The sequence below is a fragment of the Grampus griseus genome (assembly GCF_964374135.1).
Source record: "Grampus griseus genome assembly, chromosome: 18".
Classification (NCBI taxonomy): Eukaryota; Metazoa; Chordata; class Mammalia; order Artiodactyla; family Delphinidae; genus Grampus; species Grampus griseus.
Genome location: NC_139012.1, coordinates 33,470,538 through 33,495,805, shown reverse-complemented (window position 1 = coordinate 33,495,805; position 25,268 = coordinate 33,470,538). Strand labels below are relative to the sequence as shown.

The window sequence follows — 25,268 nt, the reverse complement described above, 5'->3', positions numbered from 1 at the left end:
TGTTTTACGATGCTCCAAGAGTAATTTTCATAAAGAGGACTTTCATTTTCCTGATAGCCATAATGTTTTCTGGAGCACAAAATATGTGGCACCATAAAATCACAAGATTTTAACTAGAAAAACTTTGTAGATATTGAACCATTTTATTTACTTGTTTGTTTATTTATTTATTATTTATTGTCTTCTAAATTCTTTTCTATGTACTGCAATATTTTCCTCCCAGGATTTCTGACAGCATTAATATAATAATTATATATATGTATATATATGTGTGTGTGTGTGTGTGTGTGTGTGTGGTACGGCAACTCAAAATAGAACTTTAAAAATAACTCTACCTATTTTCTAATGAGAAAGCAATTCTCTATTCAATTTCATCTTTCCTAAAACCCTAAAGTTGAAACTCTTGGTCAGTGACAGGATATGCCCATTTTTCTTAGTCCACTGGAAGGATGCTTGAATAGAAGCACTTCTCACCATGAATAAACTGTGAAATGTAGATGAAAATTATATTTAGTTACAACTGCCAGCCTTGAGTCTGCTCTAAACAAACATATCTGTTTGTGACATTGGAGACAAACAAGCATTGCTTACTGAGTAGGACTGACTGTCTAGGAATGGGGAAAACCAGTCTACGGCTTTCTAAGGTCACTGAAAAACTGCCAACAGGAAGTCAACACCATGGCTTTTCCATTGCCTGACTATAAGGGCTAATTCTTGAATTCTCTTTCCCAAATAGGACCTGGCAAAGGATATTTATTGAATTCCTACTAATCTCTATGTATTCCTAGTACCCTCTATGTATTCCTACTAACCTCTGTGTATTCCTACTAACCTCTACGTAGTTTGCTATGGCATTTAACTTTTGACCTCCCTTCTGTAAATTCTCTTCTTGTTGGTTAGGTTTTATGCTCCCTGACGGGCAAGTGAGAAAGCTGAAGCTCAAAATGGGTGTATGCAATTTTCCTTAGGATAGGAGTCTTTTAGTAGTTAGGAGTGTAGGATCTGGAATTAGAAGCCCTGATGTCACCTTCTCATTTAACACTCGCTGCCTTGGGTGATTTATTTAACTTCTCTGTAACTCAGTACCCTCCTCTATAAAATGAAGATAGGACTGTTGTGAGAATTAAGTGAGATACCTAGGTTGTGCCTGGCATACCGTAAGTGCACAAAAAACTGTGTTGATAACAGAATAGGAAATATCATAAGGCAAACTTTGTAAAGGACACTGAGAGCTGAGGAAAGTGAAGAGTGCAGGAAGAGAATGAATCCCAAAAGAGACTGGGAAATAAGATGGCAAAGAATCAAAGGATTATACGGAATTGTTAGTGGAGATAAGAAAAAAAAAAAAAAGAGACACTTAAATACTCACCTATTATTCAAAGCTAAATCTTAAAATATTTCTCCAACAATTTACTCAGCAAGCTTGATAATAGACTGAAAAATGATTTTCCAGTCAAGAGGTAGCTATCTATTTTTCTGACTTGTCAAAGTCTTCCGGATGTCTTGTTAGAACACTGGCAAACAAAGTGAGCTCAGGTGAGACATAGCTCATTTAAAAGAATCTTAATTTTCAATAACATTTCACAGTGGACCAGACGTGCTTCTAACATTCCAATATTGAAACCACCACTTTATGAAAAGTGTATATGGCTTCTTTTTTACTGTCCTGTATTACCTGAAAGTGATTTAAAATACAGTCTTGATGCTTCTAGGACTCTATTCAATTTTGAAAACAACAGTACTCTAAATTCCAAATTTGCTACACTATAATAAAATTTAAATTTCCACAAGAAGCGTTTCTTGTTTACTAGACACATACAAGTGAAAAAAAGTTCAGTTCAAATATTCTATATATCAAGACCCAACTGAAGTGCTCTTTGATGCAACAGTATGTTGAGCGAAGGAAAAAGCATGTGGACGATGGACGACACACGTTAGGATCATTTAGAAAGACATTTATTGTTAAAGTTACAGGAAGCTTTGCCTAATGCTTAAACCTGATATGTGTACTTCTAACAAGCATTTAAATGAGCACACTGTTCGTGAAACAGTGTGACTGTCTCCTTAGGGAAGTCATAAATGTAAAGAATCAAATTTCGATTTGATTGTTGGAGAAAACCGCAAAGTCAGATCTCTAAGACAGAGGTCTCTAGCAGAAGTGAAAATGGTGCTGCTTCCTTCAGCCCATTCTTGGCTTTCCATAGAAGAGGCTCTCCCCTGAATCTTAGCACTGAAAGTTACAAAGGAAGAAGTAAAGGTTTGAGAATCCTAAGAGCATGAACTAATGGAATTTACAACTGAACAATATACTTAAAATTTATAGCAGAACTAGTGAATGAACTTACTTCCATAAATTTACTTTATTTCACATAATATTGTTAATTTGAAATAACAAGGTTGTGAGGAAATAGTTCAAATCATCCTGGACAGGCAACCAGGGCAATAGTAGAAGGGTGGCAGTGGAAAAGCATTGTAACGAGTCTGCTAGTAAGGTCAAAGAGGAATGGGCAGAAAACTATAGAAACATCAAGGCACGTGCCACTTTTTCAACACACAGTTGATGTAATTTAGCAAACCACCATCAGAATTACAGCTGTCATTGCTAAATACTATTTATAAACTCTATACCTTCTCTCTTAAGTACGAAATGACACCATTTTGTTCCTGAGTTGTGCCATATATCACATATGCAATACTTTGATGAGACACTAAACATTAACAGAAATACTCAAAATATTTAGCTCTTACCAACATGAACTCCTTATCTTAACTGTAGATATCCTGGAACAAGGGTTCCATCACTTTTCCCACATGATATTTACCTGGTTAAAAAACATTATTTCCCACACTTGATTAAAGTGAATAGATGTAAATGAACAAAATGACGCACCTACCCCACCAGGGAACTTGCAAATCTCAGCAATGTGCCAATCTGATAAACAAGTTCTTCATATGGAGTATGAGGATACAAAACAGCAAAGTACTTTTTTTCTGCTGTGAAAAAGAAGTTTAAAAAACAGATCTAAAGACACCAAAAAGAATGGCAAGCAACTTGGATGGAAGACTGCATCCATGTGGATGATTAAGATGGGATGAGGAAGCTTATTCTAAAGGACAACATGTGAAAGAAAACAGGCACCACCCCAAATTGTCCATGGCTACTTCCCAGTTTAAAACTGGGAAGTGTTGGCACAAACTCTGCCTATAGCAGACTTTATCTACTATACAAATGATGTTTAAATCTCAAATACATTGCCCAGATGAGTGGTTTTCAAGCTTTCAAGAATAACCTATTTATATCTGTTGGGAATGATAACCTCTCAGTAATAGGAGTGGCATCTTGAATATTTTAAAGAAAATTATATTATTACTATTATTTCCAAATAATTTATAATCTTCAAACTTCAATCTAGATTAGAGTCATGGATTAAGTATTATTTGAATAGGAAAATAGAAAATAAAAGTTCTGGAATGAAATTTCTTGGATTCTGTTTCCTCTACTCGCCATGTACTAGCTGTATGCCCTTGGTAAAGTTAATTAACTGCTCTGAGCCTTAGTACCTTTATCTTTCTTTAAAAGCAGGTAGAACCTACCTCTTAGGGTTACTATGGGGAATGAAAGAGATAACATCTAGCAAACAGTAATCACTAATAATCGTAACTGTAATTTTTATTATCAATAGTAATGTTTTAAACTGCATATGAATATACTCAATTCAAATTTGTACACACTTCAAAAATTATAAGTGTTGTGACCTTTCATAATTAATCTGATAAACCATAATAATAATAGAGATAAAGGTAAAATCCCAATCTTATTAAATTATACATATATGAAGAAACACAAAGTGTAACTATTTGTGCTTAAACTACTACAAAAACATGGGATACATTCCAGAATTTGATACCTTATATTATACTTAAGAACTAATGTTAAATATACTTTCATTTTATTTTTTATTTCTACATAAAAATCTAAAACATATATATTTCTATTCATGCTTTAATTTCTTGGTTATAACCAAAATTCCCTAAAACTAAGAATCTCATAAAAGTATTTTAATATAATTCAATAATATGCAAACAAAAATTCTATAAGAAAGTAAATTTTACTTGTAATGAGTGCCTACTATGTGCCAGAAAGTACCTGAGAATTTTAACAAGATAAATGCAAGATAATAGTCTAGAAAAATCACAGGGAGGTAATTTTTAGTCACCAGAAATTAAATTTCTTCAAGTTTTAAAATTAATTGATGAGTTCAAGAAATAACCAGACCATCTTCTATCAGCAAGCATCTCCATAACTACATTTAAAACTGTTAACAGCAGATCACAAATATTTCAAAACTTTAGATACATAAAGGAAGAATGCAGCAAAAGAAATCCTCCTGGATTTCCCCTCCTCTGGAGAATTTCAGACATGAGATGCTTTTGTAGACAAATGCCAAGGAAAAAATCAATCAGATCCAATTTCAACAACCTACTAAATTTCACAATATAACAAGGGAGAAACTATGTGTGTTACATAATTTACAAAAATGTCAAGACATTGTTATAAATCTACAGACAAAGGCAGAACAAGTAGTATTCTGAGATAGACAACATTATATTATATTGATGAGTTCACAAAATATTTGGCAGACACCAAATTTCATGTTAAGATGCTTGAATGCCTATCCCAAATTTATTTTCAAAACAGGAGACTCCAGAAAATAATCATTTGGGAGGATTTTGAGATGCTTGGTAGAGAATAATTATAAATTATATATTTGGTTAAAAAAAATCCTATGGACTTAACTATAATAGAATGCTCTAGGCAACTTAAAACGAAATCAAAGATTCAATAATACCTGATTTAGCAAAAAGAAAAGGAAGAGAAACCTGATGTAAACTTATTAGAATCTCCCGTTTTTATAGTGAATTGCATAGCGGTTACTGTAGCTATTGGATGTCATACTCCCTGAAATAAAATAAGTTATTTCCTTTGCAGATGCTATGGCTATATTTCATCTTTTCTTGCTTTTCAAAGATTTTGTCATGTTAAATTGTTATTTAAAATGTCTGAAAGTTAATGGCAATAAAACTTTAATAAACTTTATATTTATAAAAAGACTAATTTTTCAGAATTCACAAGTTCCTTTTAATAGTTGTGATTTCACTGTTACTTCCTTAGGAAGAGGAGAAGAGTGTGACAGCAAAAACCAAAATAGATTTTTCTTTATGCTTTTGTGCATGGTTCTGGTAAAATAACATAGCTGGGTGAGAACATATAAGATCTAGTCTCTTAGCAACTTTGAAGTATATAATTGTAAACCTTAAACTTTACACAATATGTAGATTATGTCTCAATTTTTTAAAAAGTAATGGGAATTCTAAACAGATAACAACTCTTGAAAAGCACCTTACTATTTCTGAAGTGCTTTCAAATAATTATTATCACATTCTTATCCTCACAACCTTCTTTTAAAATAAATAGAAAAGTTATCTTTACTCTCCCTATTTTACATTTGACAGTATGAAAGTTCCAGCTGACTAATCCAACATCTCCCAGTTAGTAACTGATAGAATCAGAACTTGAAATCAAGTTTCCAGATTGTTCTCATGACCCCAGGTTTTCTATAGATTAGTAAATCTCAAATCTACAGCTATTATCGTAATGAAATACTCCTCTTGGATAGCCATAATAATTTCTTTTTGAAATAACATAATAATATCTTTGTGGGAAACAATTCCCCAAACTTACACTTGTTGATAAAGTTTTCAAAACTTAGTTTTCGTATATGTATTGAGAATTACATTTTCTTGCTAACAAATAAAAGTGAACTAGAAAAGACAAAAACATATTAGTTGACGCAACCCAGTCACAACTGCTTTACTCATCACAGTCGTGCCCTTGAGATCTGAAAACATTCATTTCAACATCTGACAGCATATTAACTGTTTCAATATTGTGGACTCCTGTTCAGTTTGCTATGGGCAAGAGACCATGCCTTTACACAAGCCGGTGGATCGATTGGTCTTTGGTAGAATCTTAGTTTAAGACTCTTTAAGGCACTGATTTATGCACAATTGATCTGATCAGCCATGCAGTCAATGTGATTTATTAGCTAAGATGGCCAAAACCCTTTTTTCTCCTTTTTCATGCAGTAGTAATTCACCTCATTAGAGGTGGAATCATTATAGGAAGCTCCTGAGAAAAAAGAAGTTGAACCTGCCGGCCTGACTCGTTATTTTCCCCCAAACTGTGGATCCACCAAACAGTAAAAGCTGGACGCTAAGCCCAGAGCTGCTGTGCACACACACAGAAGCCAGTGCACTCTCACTGTGGCCAGAGATGGATGGAATAGATTAAAGGGTGTTCTAAGCTTCCTCCACTCTGAAACATTTCAGACAACAAACTTGTTCGTTTAGCTTCCTGAGAAACTCATTCATTTAGTTTTTAGCACACGTTTTTTCTTTGTTTAACCACAGTAAGACAAATGACTTGTATTACTTGATAATTATGGTGTTTAACTAAACATAGGACGAACAATGTGTATAACAGGGGTTGGCAACCTACAGTATACATGTGGACGCATGCATGTGCGCATGCGCGTGCGCGCGCGCGCGCGCACACACACACACACACACACACACTCCCAATGTTACAGGAGATACGATTCTGAATAGTTCACCTATGGGCAAACTACATATTTGCATTTGCCAAACACATTTTCTATAACATTTGGAGGGAAAGTGTCTATAGATTTTATATGGTATAAGAGCTCCTTTCCTCTCTTAAAGGTTTATCCCCCAGCCAGATCCTTAATCCTAAATTTCTACTGATTATTGATTACCCCCTTAAAAATTATTAACAAATAGTTAAGGGAAGGAACATAGCAAGGTAAGGACAGCCATCCCATGAGATGGTTCTGCTTTAGAACAGAGTATTGACTCAACATTGCCTCTTCTTCCATTCAATCTGCTGCTGAGAGCTCAAAGCTCAGAACCTGAACTCTAGTTGCCTCATCCATGCATTTCCATTTGACTTGGTAGAAATTCCGCACATCACAGTGATTTCAGGGGGTGTGACCTGCTAATAGCTGTCCCCTAATACCTTATTTTTCTCTAAAAGAATAAACGCTTTGCCACTTCTCCACCTGTCCCCCACCCACACTATGAAGGCAATAAATGAATATGCAATACTCTACGACTAAAGATGTGACAACCACACATTAGAATGATTAGGCAGTTGTTGAGGGGTGGTACATTATTTTACATGTGCTATATAAATTGTGAACAGCTTTGATTAAAAATCTAGACTTACTTAAACTCAGTTATGCAATTTCTGTACAGAAGTCTACTATGAGCTATACCTTCGATTTACTCGGACGAATGACTCCTGTAGAATAGGCTGAATGAAGGCACAATTTTTATGCTGAACACCGTTTCAATAAGACAAGCTTTAAAATAAAGCAAAGAACAAGATAACCCAAGAGGGAAGAGATATGGGAACATATGTATATGTATAACTGATTCACTTTGTTATGAAGCAGAAACTAACACACCATTGTAAAGCAATTATACTCCAATAAAGATGCAAAAAAAAAAAAAAAGAACAAGGTAAGCTGCAAAATATATGAATGTTTGTATAACTCTCACAGGAGGCACAGCCCCACCTGCCCTTACTACTAAATCAGCAATGTCAACATGCCAACAAGTTTAGCTATTGAACTGGTTAAAAAGAAACATGGTATGCCGTGTATGCGTGAATTTGTGCGTTTGTGTATTTGTAACCATATTCAAAATGAGAAACCTTTACTGAAAGGATCTCAGGTGAAAATTTTGCAATGTAAGAACCATATCAGTAAGAGAAAATATAATTGGGGACTTATGTTATATTCTGGAGTTCTTATTCTCATTGAATATTTGGGGCTAACTTATCTAAACTTTTTCTTTAATCTTTCCTATTAATAGAGATTAGTTGAAAACACGTGTCTCTTCCTGATTTAGATTTTTGTTGCAAAATTTTGGCTGAATTAAGTATTTTGATAATTACCTGTTTTTTCAGAGAGTTGCAACTCCATGCTCATAATACACTTTTAAATTTACTTTGTAATTTACATTACATTTGGTCCATTGTAATAGTATTAGTAAAATTCTATTGATTTAGATATGTCCAATTTTCCAAATAAAACTTTGCCTAAGTTACCAATGGTTTAAAAGAATATTTTGGTTTCCGTTAGATAGTTGTATTTTCTTAGCACCAGTTTTATAAATAGAATAAAACACTCCAGGGAAAATATTGAGCTGTACATAGTGGTGTTCTGGTTGTTGAAATCATTCACTCTTTGGACTTGTGAACCACAAAGCACCCACAGCTCAGCAAATCCCAGAATAGCACATGCCATGTCATGTCTTATTGTTTTAACATAGTCCTCACATTCTACCCTCCCAATATAGCTGGACAGCTCAATATTGATGAGTAGCAACAATTGACATCATAGTCTATGGAATACAGTTCTGCCGTTAAACACATGCTGTTACTATTTAAAGAATACAAATTTATCTTACCTTGGGACTACTTGAGATAAATATTTTAGTTTGAGACCCCAATGTTGTTACAATATTGTCACGTGTAACTTTGTCCTAAAGTGGATATATGGTCCAGTAAAATTCTCAGTGGGCTTCAGCACTGGTTTAAACAGTGAATGTACAATCTCTGCCTAGTTAAACTATACTCTTACATGGTGAGAGTGCCAATGAATATGTTTCATCAGATGTTCCTGGAAGCTGTCTGGCCAATAGGAGGGATTTGAAACTGTTCCCTAATCACTGTTGAAATCACTGATAGTACTGTCTGTCCATACTATGACAGACAAAAGCTGAAATGTATTAAACATAGCAATCCATCATCCTGCAGATGGAAAGCAGGAGCCAGGCGGGTTCAGAGGCAGTGACTACCCGCTGCTTAACAAAGGCTGGAGTCCTGACAGTTCAGTCCCTTCCTACCCCCTCACTACCACCCCTCCATCTAAGATGAATGAGTGTAATCAGTGAGGGAGAAAGCCTGCTGAGGACCTCAAATTCAAACATTGTTACATTTAAAGTGCTGCTTTTTTCCCGCTAATCAGAACTGTTACTGGAAAACTTTTCTCCAAATATAAGGGGATAGGTATTTAAGTAAATGAATAAATGAATAAACTGTAGATTCAAGAAAGCACATCCTTAGAAAATACTGCAACGGTATGCCATGAAGTTTGGATAGCTAGCTTTGAAATAAAGGTTTGATACCAATACAAAGGAAGTTTTTTAAAACTTCACTCAGTTAAGGTTAAGTTTACACTGTTTGAAGCAACTTAATAGTGATGTTCTTTTTGAATGACAAGGGAATTATTATCTTTATATAAGCACCAAATAGAAATGAAATGCTTTTTGCTTAAGTTCAATTCATTTTGCATACTTGCTTCTAATATGGACATATGAGTCACAAAATAGCCAAAGGGAGGGAAAAAACCCTCAACTGCTAACAGCACATTAACACAGTATAGAAACGAAAGACACTTTTCTTTGGATTTCAGCCTTGTCATTTCCAATTTTCTGCTCCTTGGACATGCTTGTATTCAAATTCTGGAACATCTATTCAGCATATCAATCCTAATTAGACAATCTGGGTCTGGAAAGGATGAGAGCTAGGTCATTTGCATAATTTAATCATAAATACTCAGTGATACATATTTCCAAATGCATTTGTACAATTATCTTTTCATCCTTGGGGCAATGGTATTAATATGATTAGGCAATATTTCTGGAAAAAACAGACAAGTATGCACTCTTTTTAACTGCAGCTTAGGGCGATATGAAAAATTAATTAATTTCTGAAGAAAATCAATTTCTCTACGTGACCACATTATACATCGCTAAACCAAGACTCAGAAACCTCTCTCAATCACTACATTTTATCAGGCTCTTCTAAATTCTGATTAGTATGTAAACAATTCAATAGAAAAACTAGTAATATATCAAAAAGCATCTTAAATTTTGAAGCGATCTTTCTGTCTACTTTTCATTTCAGGAATACTACCTTGCTTTACTTTAATGCATTGTTATTTAACCTGTCAATGAGAAGCCTGTGCTTTTGGTGTGAATTCATCTTGAGTGATCTTTTATTAATGTACATTAACCAATTTCAAGGACAATAGGATAAGGTTACTTTTGAAATGCTTTCTCAAGAAATAGATTTATATTTATCTAAAATAACCTTTACACGAGACTGCTTATTATGAAAAAAATTAGATAAACTAAGTTGTCCCAAAGAGTACCATTGTTATACAAAAAACATTGCAATATACTTAGTAGAGATATAAGAACCCAGGTGGCTAATCTGATTTTTTTTAAAAAAGAGATTCAGCTTTGTATGCTGATTAGTACAAAAGAAAAAGTCACATTTGTGAGTTTAAATGTGCTATTCTTTTCTTTTCAATCAAATGAAAAAGTAGAAATGCATGCAAATATTCAATATTCATTTAATTTGCATAAAGGTGCTTGAGCAAATTTTTGATTCTAACAAGCTCATTTTTCATGCGTTTTGTCTTTCATCCTAATCTAGCATCTGTCATTCCTTTTTGAAGTTATTATCGGCCCAATTCCCTCTTGGACATGGTTGCTGGGTGACCGGTATCTTAGCACCCACTTTGACAGGAACAGATGTGAATCTGATCAAGAGATTTCCCAAGAGTACCTGAAATCACAAACAACTTTTGTGAAAAACAAACAGCATCCCTGTCATGGGCCCTTATTTAACCCACTCCCCAAAAGCAAGAGCAAAAAAGTTTACTTCAGATCAAATATATACCATTTTAATGTCATTTCCTAAATTAGAAGAAAATAAATAAAAATAAACCATATTTTCACTCTGTTGAATTAGAGGAATCCAATCTAAATATCAAAAGCTCAAAAATCCAGCTTGTTCTGTTTTTGGATAGATAGTTATGGGTAAATATGGATTTATATTTCATGCAAAATTTCACTAGAGTGTCTACCAAAAATAAAGAGGATTTATTATGAGGACAATTTAGATGATAAAGATATTTAAGAGGATGAAATTTAGTTTGGCGTCTAAAGGCTTCCTATATGAGGTATGATGTAGAATTCTGTGCAAAATTAAGGATCACTCTACTTACAGAGAATTATCTAAAATATAAAAACTCCACCTCTCCTTTCACACACTTTATAGCAAGATTTTTTTAAGGTGTTTTGGGGTTTTTTTGTTTTGTTTTGTTTTGCAGTTCATTTGGTATACTATCAATCGTTATTAGAAATTGAGCTGCAAAGTGCCACTGGAAGACAAAGGTCATAGAAACTTCATATTATCGCCATTACAAAAGTCAGAATAAGCTGCCTTTCCTAACTAGATTCCTTTTAAGAACAGCATGAAGTTGTGCAGTCACGTGATCTGCCTCCCTCCATTCCTTCCTTCACAGTCAGAGAATGTGCAGACCAATTGCCATGTCAAATAACCATGAAACTAGTTGGGTCAAACTTTTAAATTAAATGAAATATTTAATCAATGTTGCTATTTTATAAATATGGCAACAGAGTGATCTTAGGAAACATCCAAATGATTGACTTAATTTTCAGCTTCATTCAAATGATGTGTTGAGGCAAGGCAGAAAACTGTTAGCTTACAGTGAAAGTTAAGGAGCTTTCTTTTTTTGTCACAGAACAGCCAATAAAAAATAAGCAACATATGTTTAAAACCCTAAATATTTTCTCCTTGATAATCATGACTTATGATAGTAAGAAAAGTGGTATTCCTTTCACTGGAAATCTCAATGTTTTTCTTCCACACTCCAAGAATTGATTTGTTATAACCATTCTTATTAGGAATTTTTATGTTTAGTTCTTGTAAGGAAATAGCCAATTATCCAAATGATTTTACCAATGTTAAGTGAAAAAGGAAGTGAAAGATCTTTGAAATTCTCTCTAATTTTTATTGGAAAAGGAACTTGCTAACCTCAATTCCAAAATCCAATCATGGAATTATTTTTTGTCATTGCATATACTTGAGTGGGGGATATATATGTATATGTGTTGCTTTACCTTTTATAAAATGTTTCTGTATATATAAGATCAAGAGCAAGTTGTTCTATATGAAGAGGTAGGTTCTAAATCTAATGGTAGTCATTTAATATCACCCATTATAGGCAGAGATATTATAAGCCTACCATTTTATATACATTATCCATTTATATATATATATAGATATATGATATAGCATTTTGATATTCCAGAAATTAAGCAAACTATACATACCTAAATACCTCTTTATTTTGTACCTATGATTAATTTTAGTTTTCCAACTTAGCCCCAGTCCACATAACTAAAATAAAAATGGCTTTTACATATAAAATTTGTCAGTGATCTTCATTTGCTATTGCTAGTGGCAAAGGGAGCCTTCTGAAAACTTTCAAGTGATCCAGCTAAAAATACAATAAGAACTTTAACCTCTCAAAATGTGAATCTAAGAAAAATTAAATATACTCATATAAAAATCTGTATTCTGAAATGTTATCATAGGGAATAACTCCCTGAAAAAAAGTTTCTTCCCCTACTTGGGCTGACTCTTCTGTGGAGAGAAATTAATAAAAAAAAGTACAAAATAAATGTTCCCATGTCCAATTAAACACATTTATGTTTAACCTTTTAACATCTAGCATATATATTTGAAAGGTAGATATTTTGTTTTAAAAAGTAGCATCTTAGTCACATGTGAAATCTTGAATAGCTGCCAAATTCTGATGGCACTTTGGCTTAACTGTGAAATGCCATTCATGAATAGTATTTTGTAAATTTCCTAAGAATATATAGTTACTAAATTTGGGAGCTAAACAGGTGTTAACAGAAAGAAAAATCAAATTTGACCCAGAAGGCTCCAATATTAAGGTTTGAATTGGGATCAGTTCATTCCTTTCCCATGGGGTAACTTGTATAAATGTAATTCTATGGTTTCATAAAAGCAGGTCAAGTTTCCATCCCTGGGGGTCTTCTGGCAATTTGAAGCATGGAAGCACTGTTCCTGGCTACAAGTTCAAATCTGCATGTACTGTCAATGGTGTGAAGAAAAAAAAAATCAGTGAAGAGCAGACATATATTCATCTTTGATTATAATATATACTTGTCAGAGGGTTCTTAGAAAATAAGAATAAAGGTGTCAGAGGTCACATGTCATAAAATATTTTGAAACCATTCTCACTAACTTTTAAGTATATATACATACCAGATGATGCAGAAAGGAATGTGAAATATTGTTTTTACTTAGATAACTAAATGCAAAGATGAACTTCTTACCAAATGTCATTTTAAGTTACTATGTCCAAGTGATTTTTTTTTAATCCCTCAAGCTTTAGATGAAGCAGAGTCCTTTAAGCAATCACTGTTTTATAAGCTTCTTCCTGCTTTGCAAAAAAAAATGCATGCATGCTTGCACTTTTACCAATGACGTAATGACTTGACATATGCCATGGAATGATTGAGAAAGTAATTGATTTCAATTTAACTGGACCTCTACCAGGTGTTTTCAAAGACAATTACAGTCCACTGCAAGAAGTGGTAATACACATCTCCTTATGTAGACCTGCAGATTAACCCATTGACCTCATTCCTAACTCATCTCATTGATGGCAAAGCTTTTAGAAGAGCAATCTTTTTTTCTGAGATTATGATATTGTTTTCCTATCATTTATCCACTGATTTTAAAGGATATGCTTGCTCCAAAGTGCAAGCAGCAATGAAATAAACCAATAAAAGAAATGGTGCTATGACATCAAGCACTTTAAAGGTTCTTCAGTAATGTACAGATTCTAGTACCTAATAGTTTAATGTCGATTTCATACAATAAAATACTTATCAGTTATAAATATTTTTTGTAGAGAATTAAAAGTATATCTTAGTTATCATAAAAATAAAGGTCTAGGAAAATCAAGATAAGTGTTTAATCACTGTCTTAATAGCCATATAATGTTATATTTATAATTACATTTTAAAACGTTTAAATATAAACTACATCTTTCACCCTAAAAGTAATTTTAAATATAGTTTTCTATGGTCATTCACTAAAGTAGAATTGGCTTTTCATGTGTTATTTTATATTAAATGAATTACAGAAAGCAAAATTAAGCTATTTTTATAAGTAACTTGTTGGTCTTCTGGCCCTATGTTCTACATGCCTCTCGTGTGTGTGTGTGTGTGTGTACAAACACAAATAATATACGTAAAAGCTTTTCTAATAAAGGGATTATAATTACTTAAGCATAAATACATAGACCACAAATGGGCTAAGCTTAACATAAACAAAAATATCCACCACAAAGATCTCTTGAATACTGATAGAAATTTTATACTTGTTGCATACACAAGAACATTCATCCTAGTATAAAATGTGTGAACAGTGATATTACAAAGAAAAGTGCTCCAAATTATTCATTTAAAATCCAGAGGCACTATTAAGCTACAAACTGCCTAACTTAAGACATATATATCATTTCCAAAAATTAAGCTAAAAAAACAGATATTTTAAATATAAAATAAGAATTAATACTGTTGAATATATCAGTCTATTTTAGCAGAGCTGTGATGGGTTCAAAGATTAGTTACAGCTTCAGTGATTTGTTCATATATAAACAAAATGTTTTTAAAATATAAGGCTATGAATAAAACAGCTGACCTACTGCTGCTATTAATACAATTTCTGAATACAATCAGTTTAAGATTTTAACAAAATACTTCATCTGCTTGATATGTGAATGTAATGAAATATTTCTTGATTAATATACTCTAGAGATTGATTATCATTACCTTTACTTAAGAAATGACCATATCCCTTAAACTGAACTAGCAAGTATTTACTGCAAATGATTGTATGTGCTTCTATAAAATAATTCCCTTTTGACTAGTACTCTTTCTTTCCTGATATATTTTCCTTGTCCTTGAAGAAAAGCATTGTTTTTTCCTGTTGTGACTACAGGGGTAATCTAATTATTTAGAAACATTTGATACCATATATAAATTCAAAGATAAGTTACATTGTGACTTTTAATACTTCGTTTACCCCTCCCTTCATTTATTCTAAGGAAAGGAAAACATTCCTCAATTCTTCAATGTTACTAACCAAAAGTAACCAATCTACTTTGTTGCCCATTTCAATATTTGCTTTGAGAAAATCATGCTTGAAAAGCATATCCAATTTTTTGTTAAATATATATACTACCTTCAAAATCCACTGCAAGATTATTATTAATCTACCTATAGTTAAATTACTTTTAGTCTTCAAATCATAGTAAACAATTCCTATTTCTTGCAAGAAACATGTACTATATTCTAGGTAGTGTATTCATCTTAGATAATAACATGTTTTAGATGCTTCAGTTAAACTGTTTTTTTTTTTTAATCACTACTCTCTAAAACTTTTTTTAAAACAGCTGGCTATTCAGTGTGTTGCCATGCTGCAGACTTTTAGACACTACAATATGTTTATAAGCACAAAAATATAAGACAAATTAAATACACAGTGAGTTTTCCAGTTTAGTAAGTTGTCTTTGACAGCTTCCACTCAAGTCACGTACATTTAAACGTGCAAAAGAATCCCAGCTTGATATCCTGGATCAACTCCGAGCTAATATGAATCAGAAAGCAACAGGGCCACACCTTTAACAAAGTTCAGTCATTGGACATTTCTATATCCAATTTAGAAAAACCCACATGCAATTTTTTTTTAAATGAGTGAATTAGAATCCTCCTATCTTATAAGATAAATCCAAATCAGAACACACAAGAAATTTAAAATGCTCCTGGCTCAAGGTCTCTGATTTTGGATCATGTAGTGATTTGCATCATTCTCTATATATGATTATATGGATATTAATACTTATAAAATAAATATGTACATTTAAATTGGACAGGTATCTGTAATAGACCCCCTCTTAAAAGATTCTCAAAAACCTTCCCAAAGTAAATAGGTGCATCAATATAAAATGATCCACCACTTAATCTAATAATAACTAATTACTAGACTGAATATAATAACTAACTACTAGACCAAATATAAATATACTATCCTTGGTGTTCCTGCTTTCCAAAGAAATAATTTGGTAAGCTAACCTCACTATTCTAATTGAGACACTTCTATACTGTGATGTATTCTAAAAAGCAAATATCAGCAATTAAAAGTTATTTAAAGGACAGATACTATAGCAAAAAAAAAATACTTTTGATTGGAAATACTTCTGACAAGTTGAGGAGAAGGAAAGTAAAGGAATTTGAGGACAATGTGGGCTCACAGAGCCACTGGTATGCCTGAGATACATGTATCTGTGCAGATCAGAGCCTTTGATAGTCCACTTATCTAAGCCCCATTTGGTGGGCTTTTAAGTCAGGTTTTCTTCATTAAAAAATAAATTATTGAACACAACAAATATAATGGAAAATAGCCTCCTTAATGCAGTCTCTAAGTCTGAAAATATAAATATAAATGTATTTTTAATGTATTCTTAACTGAATTTTTAGCTGCAGCATTCACACACACACACACACACACACACACACACGACTGACCAATCACAGTGCAGTAACTCAGTAAAGAGAATGGCACATGCTGGCACATGCTAAGGTCATTCTATTCTCATAACAATTCAAACATAAAATGATAAAACTTTATCTTAAATACATGTTAAAATATCCAAATAGTTAATATCAATTTTTTCACATTTTTTGGTCATTTTAAAGGTATATAAATTGATGTGATTTTTTTTTCCCCTTGGTGAACAATCTGAAAATGAAATCTTGGAAAGATTAAATTCAGGCAAAGTTGAACTTTTCTAAAGAATCAAGTAACGAAAACCTTAAAACCAAAATGTTTAGTGAAATCTAGAAGACTCACCTGTACCTATTTAAGAAGGCATATTTCAAACTAATTTCTTCAGACAAAGATTCAAAGGGAGACAGCTTACAACCTGTGAGAGTTTCATTTCTTATTATATTTTGCAATACATGTGTTCTATGTTGCTAATACAATGCAATTTAAATGATTATTTTACTTGATTAACAAAGGCAACTGTATGAAACAATTTAGTAAAGTAACTTGGAAAGGTAAAATAATACTAATTGACAGTCAAAGCACAAATTGTTCCTAAAATAACAACTTCTTGGTTGCACATTAAGCACATTAAGCTACAAATGCTACACATTCCAAAAACAAAACAGCAAATGAGAAACAATAAAGCATATTATGTTTTTGTATGCTAGTGAATCACACATGGTAAATCACCAAAGAGAAGAGTGATTTATGCTCAAATCCAGCCTAGACTTTAATCAATATTGGGTGTCACAACTCAGAAGGTTGGGGAAGGTAGTGAGGCAAAGAGAGTGGCTAATATTGGTCTCAATAATTTATATGCAACTTCTGTGAAATGTGGTAGATTAAACAAAAAAAACAGCAGATTTAGACTAAATGAAGTTTAAAAATTCTGCCTTAAATGCAAATACAAAAATTTTATGCAAGAAAACTCTGACAAGAAAAAAATAAGCCTGTCTTGTAGTTTATTATACATAATATTTGAATCATCACAAAATAAAATATTAAATGTGCAAATCAAATTAAGTGTCTCAGGACATTAACCGTGGAGTTCAGAAAGTAAACCATCTTCATCCTCATAACTATGTGCACTATGTGACAATAATGATTATGATATCACTGGAGACTAACTCCAAGGGAAAAAAAAAAAACAGATTTGAAAGATATTATCCAAATAACTTGAGAATTTTTATCTTGCAACATAATGTGATTAAACAAGGTAAATCCGAGGTGAGCATATTCTTAGATTTTATTTATGTATTAGTTATTAAACTGCAATTTACCAACATTTAAAAAGTGTGCAGAGATAAGTGATGGAACCAAAAAACTTTCACATTTTAGGCCCTACTCTTCTAATTATGCCATATTTTTCTTGAAATGTTATACGACGAGACATCAGGCTTTACAGGAGCCATTAATAGACTGTAATACAAAAACTTCAAAAGCATAGTCTCTCTTCATTTGAAGTAAGTTTTGAATTTCTCTGTGCTAAGTATCATAATTATCTGTGAGAAGGGAGTCTGTATTGTGTTGAAACTTTCTACATCGAGGCATAAATGCATAAGTCCGTGCCATTGAATAGCATGCAACGGAGGAAATGTTAAATAAATATGCTATTTTTATTTAAAAAATCTTCTGACAAAAAAAGAGCCAAGAATTGGAAAATATTTTATACTTCTTATACTAAAACTGCATTCGTATATTACCACTGGACAAAAAAAGACATGTAGTCTCTCAATTTCCTGTCAATAGATGGTACTGACTTTTAAGACAAAAGAATACTGTTTGTAAATATATGTATATTTATATAAAATGTCTGATAAAACTAACTGGAATCTTTCCAAGTTAAAAACTTCATAAATCTAGGGCTACGTAGGACCCAAATCACAAGCTGGTTTGGAAGATCCTGAGACAAAATCAACTTCTGGCAATGCTCAAAAAAAAAAAAAAATTATTTTTGATGACAAAATAGAACAGTCACTTTTTATTACCTGAATTCACAGAAAATTGAATGCTAACCCAAATCTACAAACAAGCAACTGACTCAGAGACTTGACCATGTACATAATTACTTTTCTTTTTGTTGTTGTTGTTTAATGGTTACCAGTTAATTAAGTGACCTCTGTTGCAACAGCCAAGTTCATGCAACTAATGTTTAGTTGAAAAATAATAATTAGAGGAAGGTGATCAAGGTCAGACTTTGTCCTCTGACAACTTTTAAATATATTTCCTTATATTTTCTTTCATGCTTTGAGACCCCTATTTTATTTAGCTTTACTATCAAGGAGGTGACAGTCTCTGTTTCATCTCCTTGTGGTAATGACAGATGGCTTCAACATTTATTCTAGTTTTCATAGATAGCACACTGATGCAATAGCCCCAAGTAAATTAAATCCACTCCGAGGTTTGTTACTAACTTACTGAGCCACTTTGAGCAAGCTTATGAACGCTTCTTTTCCTTAACATCAAAAATTTTGGTTCCTCAGATTCTCTGGTATCTAAATACTCTTAAGAGACATAATTAAATACATGTTCTGTAAAAAGCTGAGAGTGCTAAGATTTAATGTTTCTTGCACACTATGTACATATTATTTTATATAGTTTGCCTTTCTGCACAGTTCCTCTTATCTTTTGCATCAATTATTCCTTTAGATAGTCTCTTAAGTAGCCAGAGGAGAAAGAAACCATAATGAAAGAAATCAATATATATAGATGAATGAAAAAGGATCTTAGTAGTAAGGGCATAAACTGGACTTGAATGAAAAGGGTAATTTTAGTTTTGTAAATTCAAGATAAAAATATTTTAGGTATTGTTTCCAACGCTGAGAAATAAGACAGTAACACTTGTAATTATCACTAAAAAATAATGCATCACAATGCAAACAGTATATTTTGGTGAGAGGGAGTTCAATGATAAGTTTTCTATTTTCTTAGTCAGTGGCAGAATTAGGAAAACCTAGGCAGATATCTACAACTACACATCTTCTTCAGTATTTGCATGTGTTTAGGTTTGAGAAAGTCTTGTAGTTGATAAAAGATCAAAATGCAATAGTAAATCAACAAACTTACCACATTTAACTTTAACCTGAAATAGAGTTTTGGAATAACACATTTCATTGTAAAGTATTAAAACGAGGTGATTGAAATATAATTAGAGTACTGATGAGATATTTTTGAAGGGATAAACAGTTTTACTGGATTTAACTTATCTTGGCTCTGAAAGTTTTAACTCCAGAGGCTTTGTTAACCTCAGGGAAAAAATACTTTAAAATTATTTCCTAATAACTTTAAGAATATTCTGCAACCATATGGTGAGGACTTCAATTCCAAAACCTGAAAATTCCATATTTTCAGAAATTTCTGGAAAAAAAACACAAAACACCAAGAGAATAATTGTAAGTGGTGTAACACTACCTGCTTTAAATTGATTATAACATTGCAGTCTCTGAAGGGAGTTTTCTCCACCAATTTTTTTGCGTGTTATGCGAAATGGCCATTAATTATCTAGTACAGTGTGTGCTGTAAGAAACACACAAAGAAGATTCAAGAGAAGAGTGGTTTGGTTACTAAGAAAAACAGCGCTTCACCAATCTACTGGATAGGTAGGCAATTTCACCGCAATCATATCTGAACTGGCTTAAAATTTTGACTAGCATTCTTTATAACAACTCCGCAACAATTTTCTGCCCTGATTCAACTTGTTTTAACAGTAGATTTTTTGCAAATATGTTATCTTCTGAACACCCAAGAACTCCAATTATCTCCGTAAATGACGTTTAGTGATCAAGATTCCCCCTCAATCTTTACTGCCACCTGTCCAGACTCTTGGGCACGCGTGCGCGTACACACACGCGGGCGCTCAGCATTCACCCAAAAATAGTAGAAATAAAGGTTCAAAACCCAGATATACACCCATGGCCCGATGCAAAGAATGGCAAATAAACACGGAAAAGAGTTTCTGGCTAGGTCAGGGTAAGACATTTACTGGGTTGGAATTCGAGTCTTTTTCGTCTTCCAGTCTTCCGGGGGCACTAGCCAGAAGTCTTCTCCCAAGGAAGAAATAGCTAGGGGCTTTTCTACCCCGGTTTCCTTCTGGTCTAGTCCTGCGCCTTTCCTTGCCGCCTCTGTTTCCCTAGCTCTCCTAGGGGAACACACCCAAAAGAAGTAAAACTCCGCTTCTTCTCCCGATCTTTAAACTTATTTGGAAGGTACCGAAGTTGCTGCACACATTTTGCGCGCAGTTCCCACGCGCTCACTTCTAGACTCCAACTTTCCCTACTCGCTTTTACCCGGTATCTCTGAACTTTCCCCTCTGCAGCCAACGATAGGGACAAGACGGAACCGTGAGAGCGGGTGGAATGATCACTTCTACCCCGAAACTGCCAAGTTACCCTACTCCCGCCCCCTCTCGGTAGATCCTCCCCCAGTGAGCGTTCATTAGCATAAAACTGGTCGGGCCTGGCTCCAGGTCCCGTGGCCTCTATAGAGTTCCCGCGCTTTGCCGGGCTGGGGAAGCCATGGCACCGGTATTCAGGTACACAGAGCATCCCAGTGCAAAGCCTGCACCTGCTCATTGCGTGAGCTACTAACCCTTAACAAAAAAAAAAAAAAAAAAAAAAGAAAGAAAGAAAAGAAAAGAAAAGGGATAAAAAAGGAAAAGAAAAAAAGAACAGTTTGGAGAGAGAGCGAGAAAGCAAGCTGTGGTCTTCCTTCCCCATCTCTCCGGTTCAGCTTCCAAGAGTCTCAGGCACCCGGTCATCTCCCCCTACGGAAGGGACCCTGACGGTCCCCTCGCGTCTGCCCCGGGGCAAACGTACCCCTTCATCTTCTTTGCACACGCACACGCTCACACGCGGACACACGCACAGATGCGCGCACACACAGATCCCTCCCCTCCGCGGGCTTGCCCTAGGGGCTTCGGAGCTGAACTCGCTTTGGGTCCCCCGGGATTGCGCCGGCCTCTCGGCCTCTGGGGCCGTCCCCCTCCCGACCTCCAAGTGACCCACTCCCAAGGCTACCTCGCGGGGCCCTCACCCGGAGCGCGTCTTCCCGCTCCTCGAACCCTGCCGAGCAGGGTCACGACCTCCCTCCGCCCCCGGGATGCCGCCTGGCGCCTCCGAGCAGCCAGGCCAGTGCCCCGCGCCTTGCGGTGGAACCCGGGTCCGAGGGAGCGCGCACACGGGCGGCCGCGCTGAGAGGGGTCCCCTGACGCCGGCGCGGCCCAGGAAGGGCGCTGTGGCCCCTGGAAAGGCACCGTCCTCCTCCTTCCCGCCCCCTCTGCCCGGAGGCTTGGGGTTCTCGCGTGCAACAGCGGCTGCGCCTCCGCTCCCGGGCCAGCAAGGGGTGGACCCGGCCGGAAGAGCGCGGTCTGGGCAGGGTGAGGTGCCAACTTCTCCGAGGGTCGGGAGCGGCCGGCGAGCCCCGAGGAAAGAGAGGAGAGGGCCGCGCTCGGCGGAGCGCGCGGCTCGCGGGCGCGCGGAGCGAGCGGCGCCCTGAAGGGAACGAGGGAAGGGCGAGGAGACCGGTGGGAAGGGACCCCGGGCGGCGGAGGCTGCCCCCCGCTCTTTACCTTGCGTTGGTGCAGTCATTGTAGAGGGTCTCGAAGTCCTTCCTGGAGATGAGTTTGCAGCGGTTCACTCCGGGCTGGATGGCGCCCAGTCCCCTCAGGATGCGAACCTGTTCCACATTGCACACCACGGGCGTGATCTCTAGCCGCTTCAGCTTGGTGTAGACGGTGTGTAAGCCCCCCACCAAGTGCTTCAGGAACAGGTCGAAAGCCTGGGGCAGGCAGATCAGCTCGCAGCCCTCCACCGTGAAGGAAGCCACTTTGGCCCCCCTCAGATCCACCATTTTGCACTCATTATTCTGGGGGGTGTTTTCCACTGGGGACGGGGTCGAGTACACCGGTTTCCCGGGGAGGGGCCCGCAGCTGCTGCTACTGCTGCTGCTGCTGCTGCTGCTGCTACTGCTGCTGCTGCTGCTGCTACTGCTGCTGCTGCTGCTGCCCGCGCTCGCGTTGATGGGGGTGCTGGAGGCGCCGCCGCCGCCGCCGCCGCCGCCACCGCCGCCGCCGCTGGCGGTCGCCAGGCTGGGGTTGGGGTTGCAGTTGCTGCCGCCGCCGCCTCCGTTGCCCGCGCTGCCGCCGCCGCCTCCGCTGCCGCCGCCGGTGGAGGTGACTGTGGCCGCCGCCGCCGCCGCCGCCGCCGAAGCGATGGGCTCCGGCCGGAACAGAGTTGGCCCTGAGGACGCCGGGGGCCCGATGGACGGAGCCGGAGACGAGGTCGCTGAGGAGGTGGAGGTGGTGGTGCCGGAGGAGGAAGCAGACGTGGAGATCGGGGGCTGAGTGGGGACCAGCTGGGTCGGAGGGATCAAAGCCGCCGGCACTGCCATGGTCACATATAAGGGGAAACAGAAGGAGAAGCGAGGGAAAAAGTTGCCACACACCCCGGGTAGGGCAAGGGGAAAAAGGGGGGCGGGGGGGAGAAGGAGCTAGGGGGCCACAACAACAACTCTGAGAGAGAACGACAAGGAGAAAGGGAGAGAAGGGGGGAAAAAGGAGGTGAGGGTAAGAAAGAGCGAGCGCAGGAGGGGCGAGCGCGAGAGGCGCTCTAGAGAGAAACGCACAAAAGTGTCCCGCAAGTCGAAATGCGAGTCCTCTCCGGGGGCTGGGATCGGGGGCTGGTTTGGAGGTGGGGGCGGGGAGGGTCGGCTGTTGTTGTGTGGGTCCCGCTCTAGCACAAAGTTAAGGATGAAGGTGAAAAGGAGGAGGTTTGAAGGACTTGGGTTCTCCCTGGCAAGTACATTGATCAAAGATTGAGCGGGGAATGACAGAGAGAAAATGAGCTGAAAAGTGCAGGCTGCCGGCTGGACGAGTTGTTGTTGTCACACGGTGCAGAGGGGAGGAGCTCCGGAAACTTGAAATACCCTTTGAAGCCGCAAAAACCTCACTCACTAGTATTAACCCAAATTATCCAACCAGGAACTCGGAGCAGAGACTCCGAGAGCGCGAGACCCAGGGAAAGCGAGGGAGCGAGAAAAGGAGGAGGGGAGGGGGAGGATAAGTAAGAAACTATGGGAGGGACGGAGAGGAAAAGCCCGGACACAGAAGTGGCGATCGGAAAGAGGGATCATCTACTTCTTTCTCTTCTACTACCGTTAGACTGCATGTCTTAATATTCCATTTCTTCCGCGAAGACTCGTAATTTTTTCCAAAACCTTCTGAGCAATCGTCTGCCAACTTAAAGAGGAGCCAGAGCGCTCCGAGCTCTCCTTCAAGGATTTAGGATGTATCTCTGCTCGTTTTTTGCAATGAGATTAAATGAAAACACATCCTCTCCCTTCATGATAATTAAGAAATTATTCTGAGGAAAATCCATGTGGAAGCAAAGCGCATATTTTCTGCATCTGATTATTTTATCTGTCGGTTCAATTATTTATTTGTTTAAAGATAGTGAAAAATTCCAGGAGAGTTTTCAAGTTGTGGGAAAAAAGTCAGTCTGAAATCGCTTAAGAATCATGGAATGCTCTGCATTCAATCCCTCATTTCCTAATAGATTGTGGAAAGAAAGAAATGCTTGCCATTATATGGATGGTTGAGAATAACTTCACTTTCGCCCCAAAGGCAGGTTAGAAATGCCAATCATACCGAGAGAATTCGAAGAGATAAGGCACCCTTGAAGATTTAGAAAGTGGGGGGGAAACAACACACTAATTTTTCTTACCTAGCACTCTATAATTAATTCACCTGTCTTGCACAGATGCCAACCATCCTCATATCGTTTAAAACCCAAGGCTAGTTGCTAATGTGTTAGGTGAGTAACTATGTGTGTATGTGTGTGTATATACACACACACACGTATCTACACACACATATATTGTATTTGAAAAGTATCACTGTATTTTGGGAAAGTCCTCAGTTTGTAGAAATATGTTTTGTAAATAATGAAAAGAACAAAAACAAAGCTCGCTAGCTGACTTGTAAAGGCAGAAAGGGAGGCTATGCTTAAAAACACTAGGCTGAGTTTAGACTCTCTTGCTCTTTGCCTTCCTCTCTGCTTTTCTTCCCTTTTCTAACTTGTTGCATGAAAGTACTATTTATTCAAGGATTTTTGACCAACCTGTGATTTGAGCATAGGTCAAGTCTGTTCTCTGTTTATATCTCTAGGAATCTTAAATAATTGTGCTTTAAACCTGTCTGCACATGTTCATTAACTTTACAAGATAGAAACAGTGCTTTAACATTTGACAGATTTTAAAAATAAACTATTAGCATCGGGTTCACAGTGTAGTGTTGAAATTATTATCACGTTTCTTTTTATCATTTTAATTATTTAACCTTTTTGAAGTTTAGTGTCAAAAGGTGCAGGAAATATTTATAGGGAAATATGGCACTGTTGACTAATTAGTCTAAAGTCTAAAGTTTATACTAAACTTTTTGGGGCATAGCAGTTACATCAGGAGTCTTTCCTGGGTCATAAGAATTCAGAAAGTTGATTGTTGCCAAAAAGTAGATTAACTTCTATAAGGTAGCTAAAGTGTATACAGTTGTTTTGCCTAGTTAGCCAATGTAGTTTGATATATCCAGAAATAATTTATATTAATTTTCATTCCTCTTATCTGACTTCAATTAAAAATAGGGATTGGATATATATCACATACA

General features: G+C 36.6%; 1 protein-coding gene across 5 annotated transcripts in view; it reads right to left on the bottom strand.

Moving 5' to 3' along the window:
* The window catches only part of DACH1 (dachshund family transcription factor 1), a gene marked incomplete at its 5' end in the record, with an annotated part of 415,516 nt that extends 392,517 nt beyond the window's left edge, over positions 1-22,999 (bottom strand). For all 5 annotated transcript variants that reach the window (XM_082675572.1, XM_082675573.1, XM_082675575.1 and 2 more), the window contains one exon: positions 22,179-22,999. In XM_082675572.1, the coding sequence (XP_082531698.1) occupies positions 22,179-22,999 (821 nt within the window). The remainder of the gene's footprint in view (positions 1-22,178) is intronic.
* Between the last annotated feature and the right edge of the window lie 2,269 nt (positions 23,000-25,268).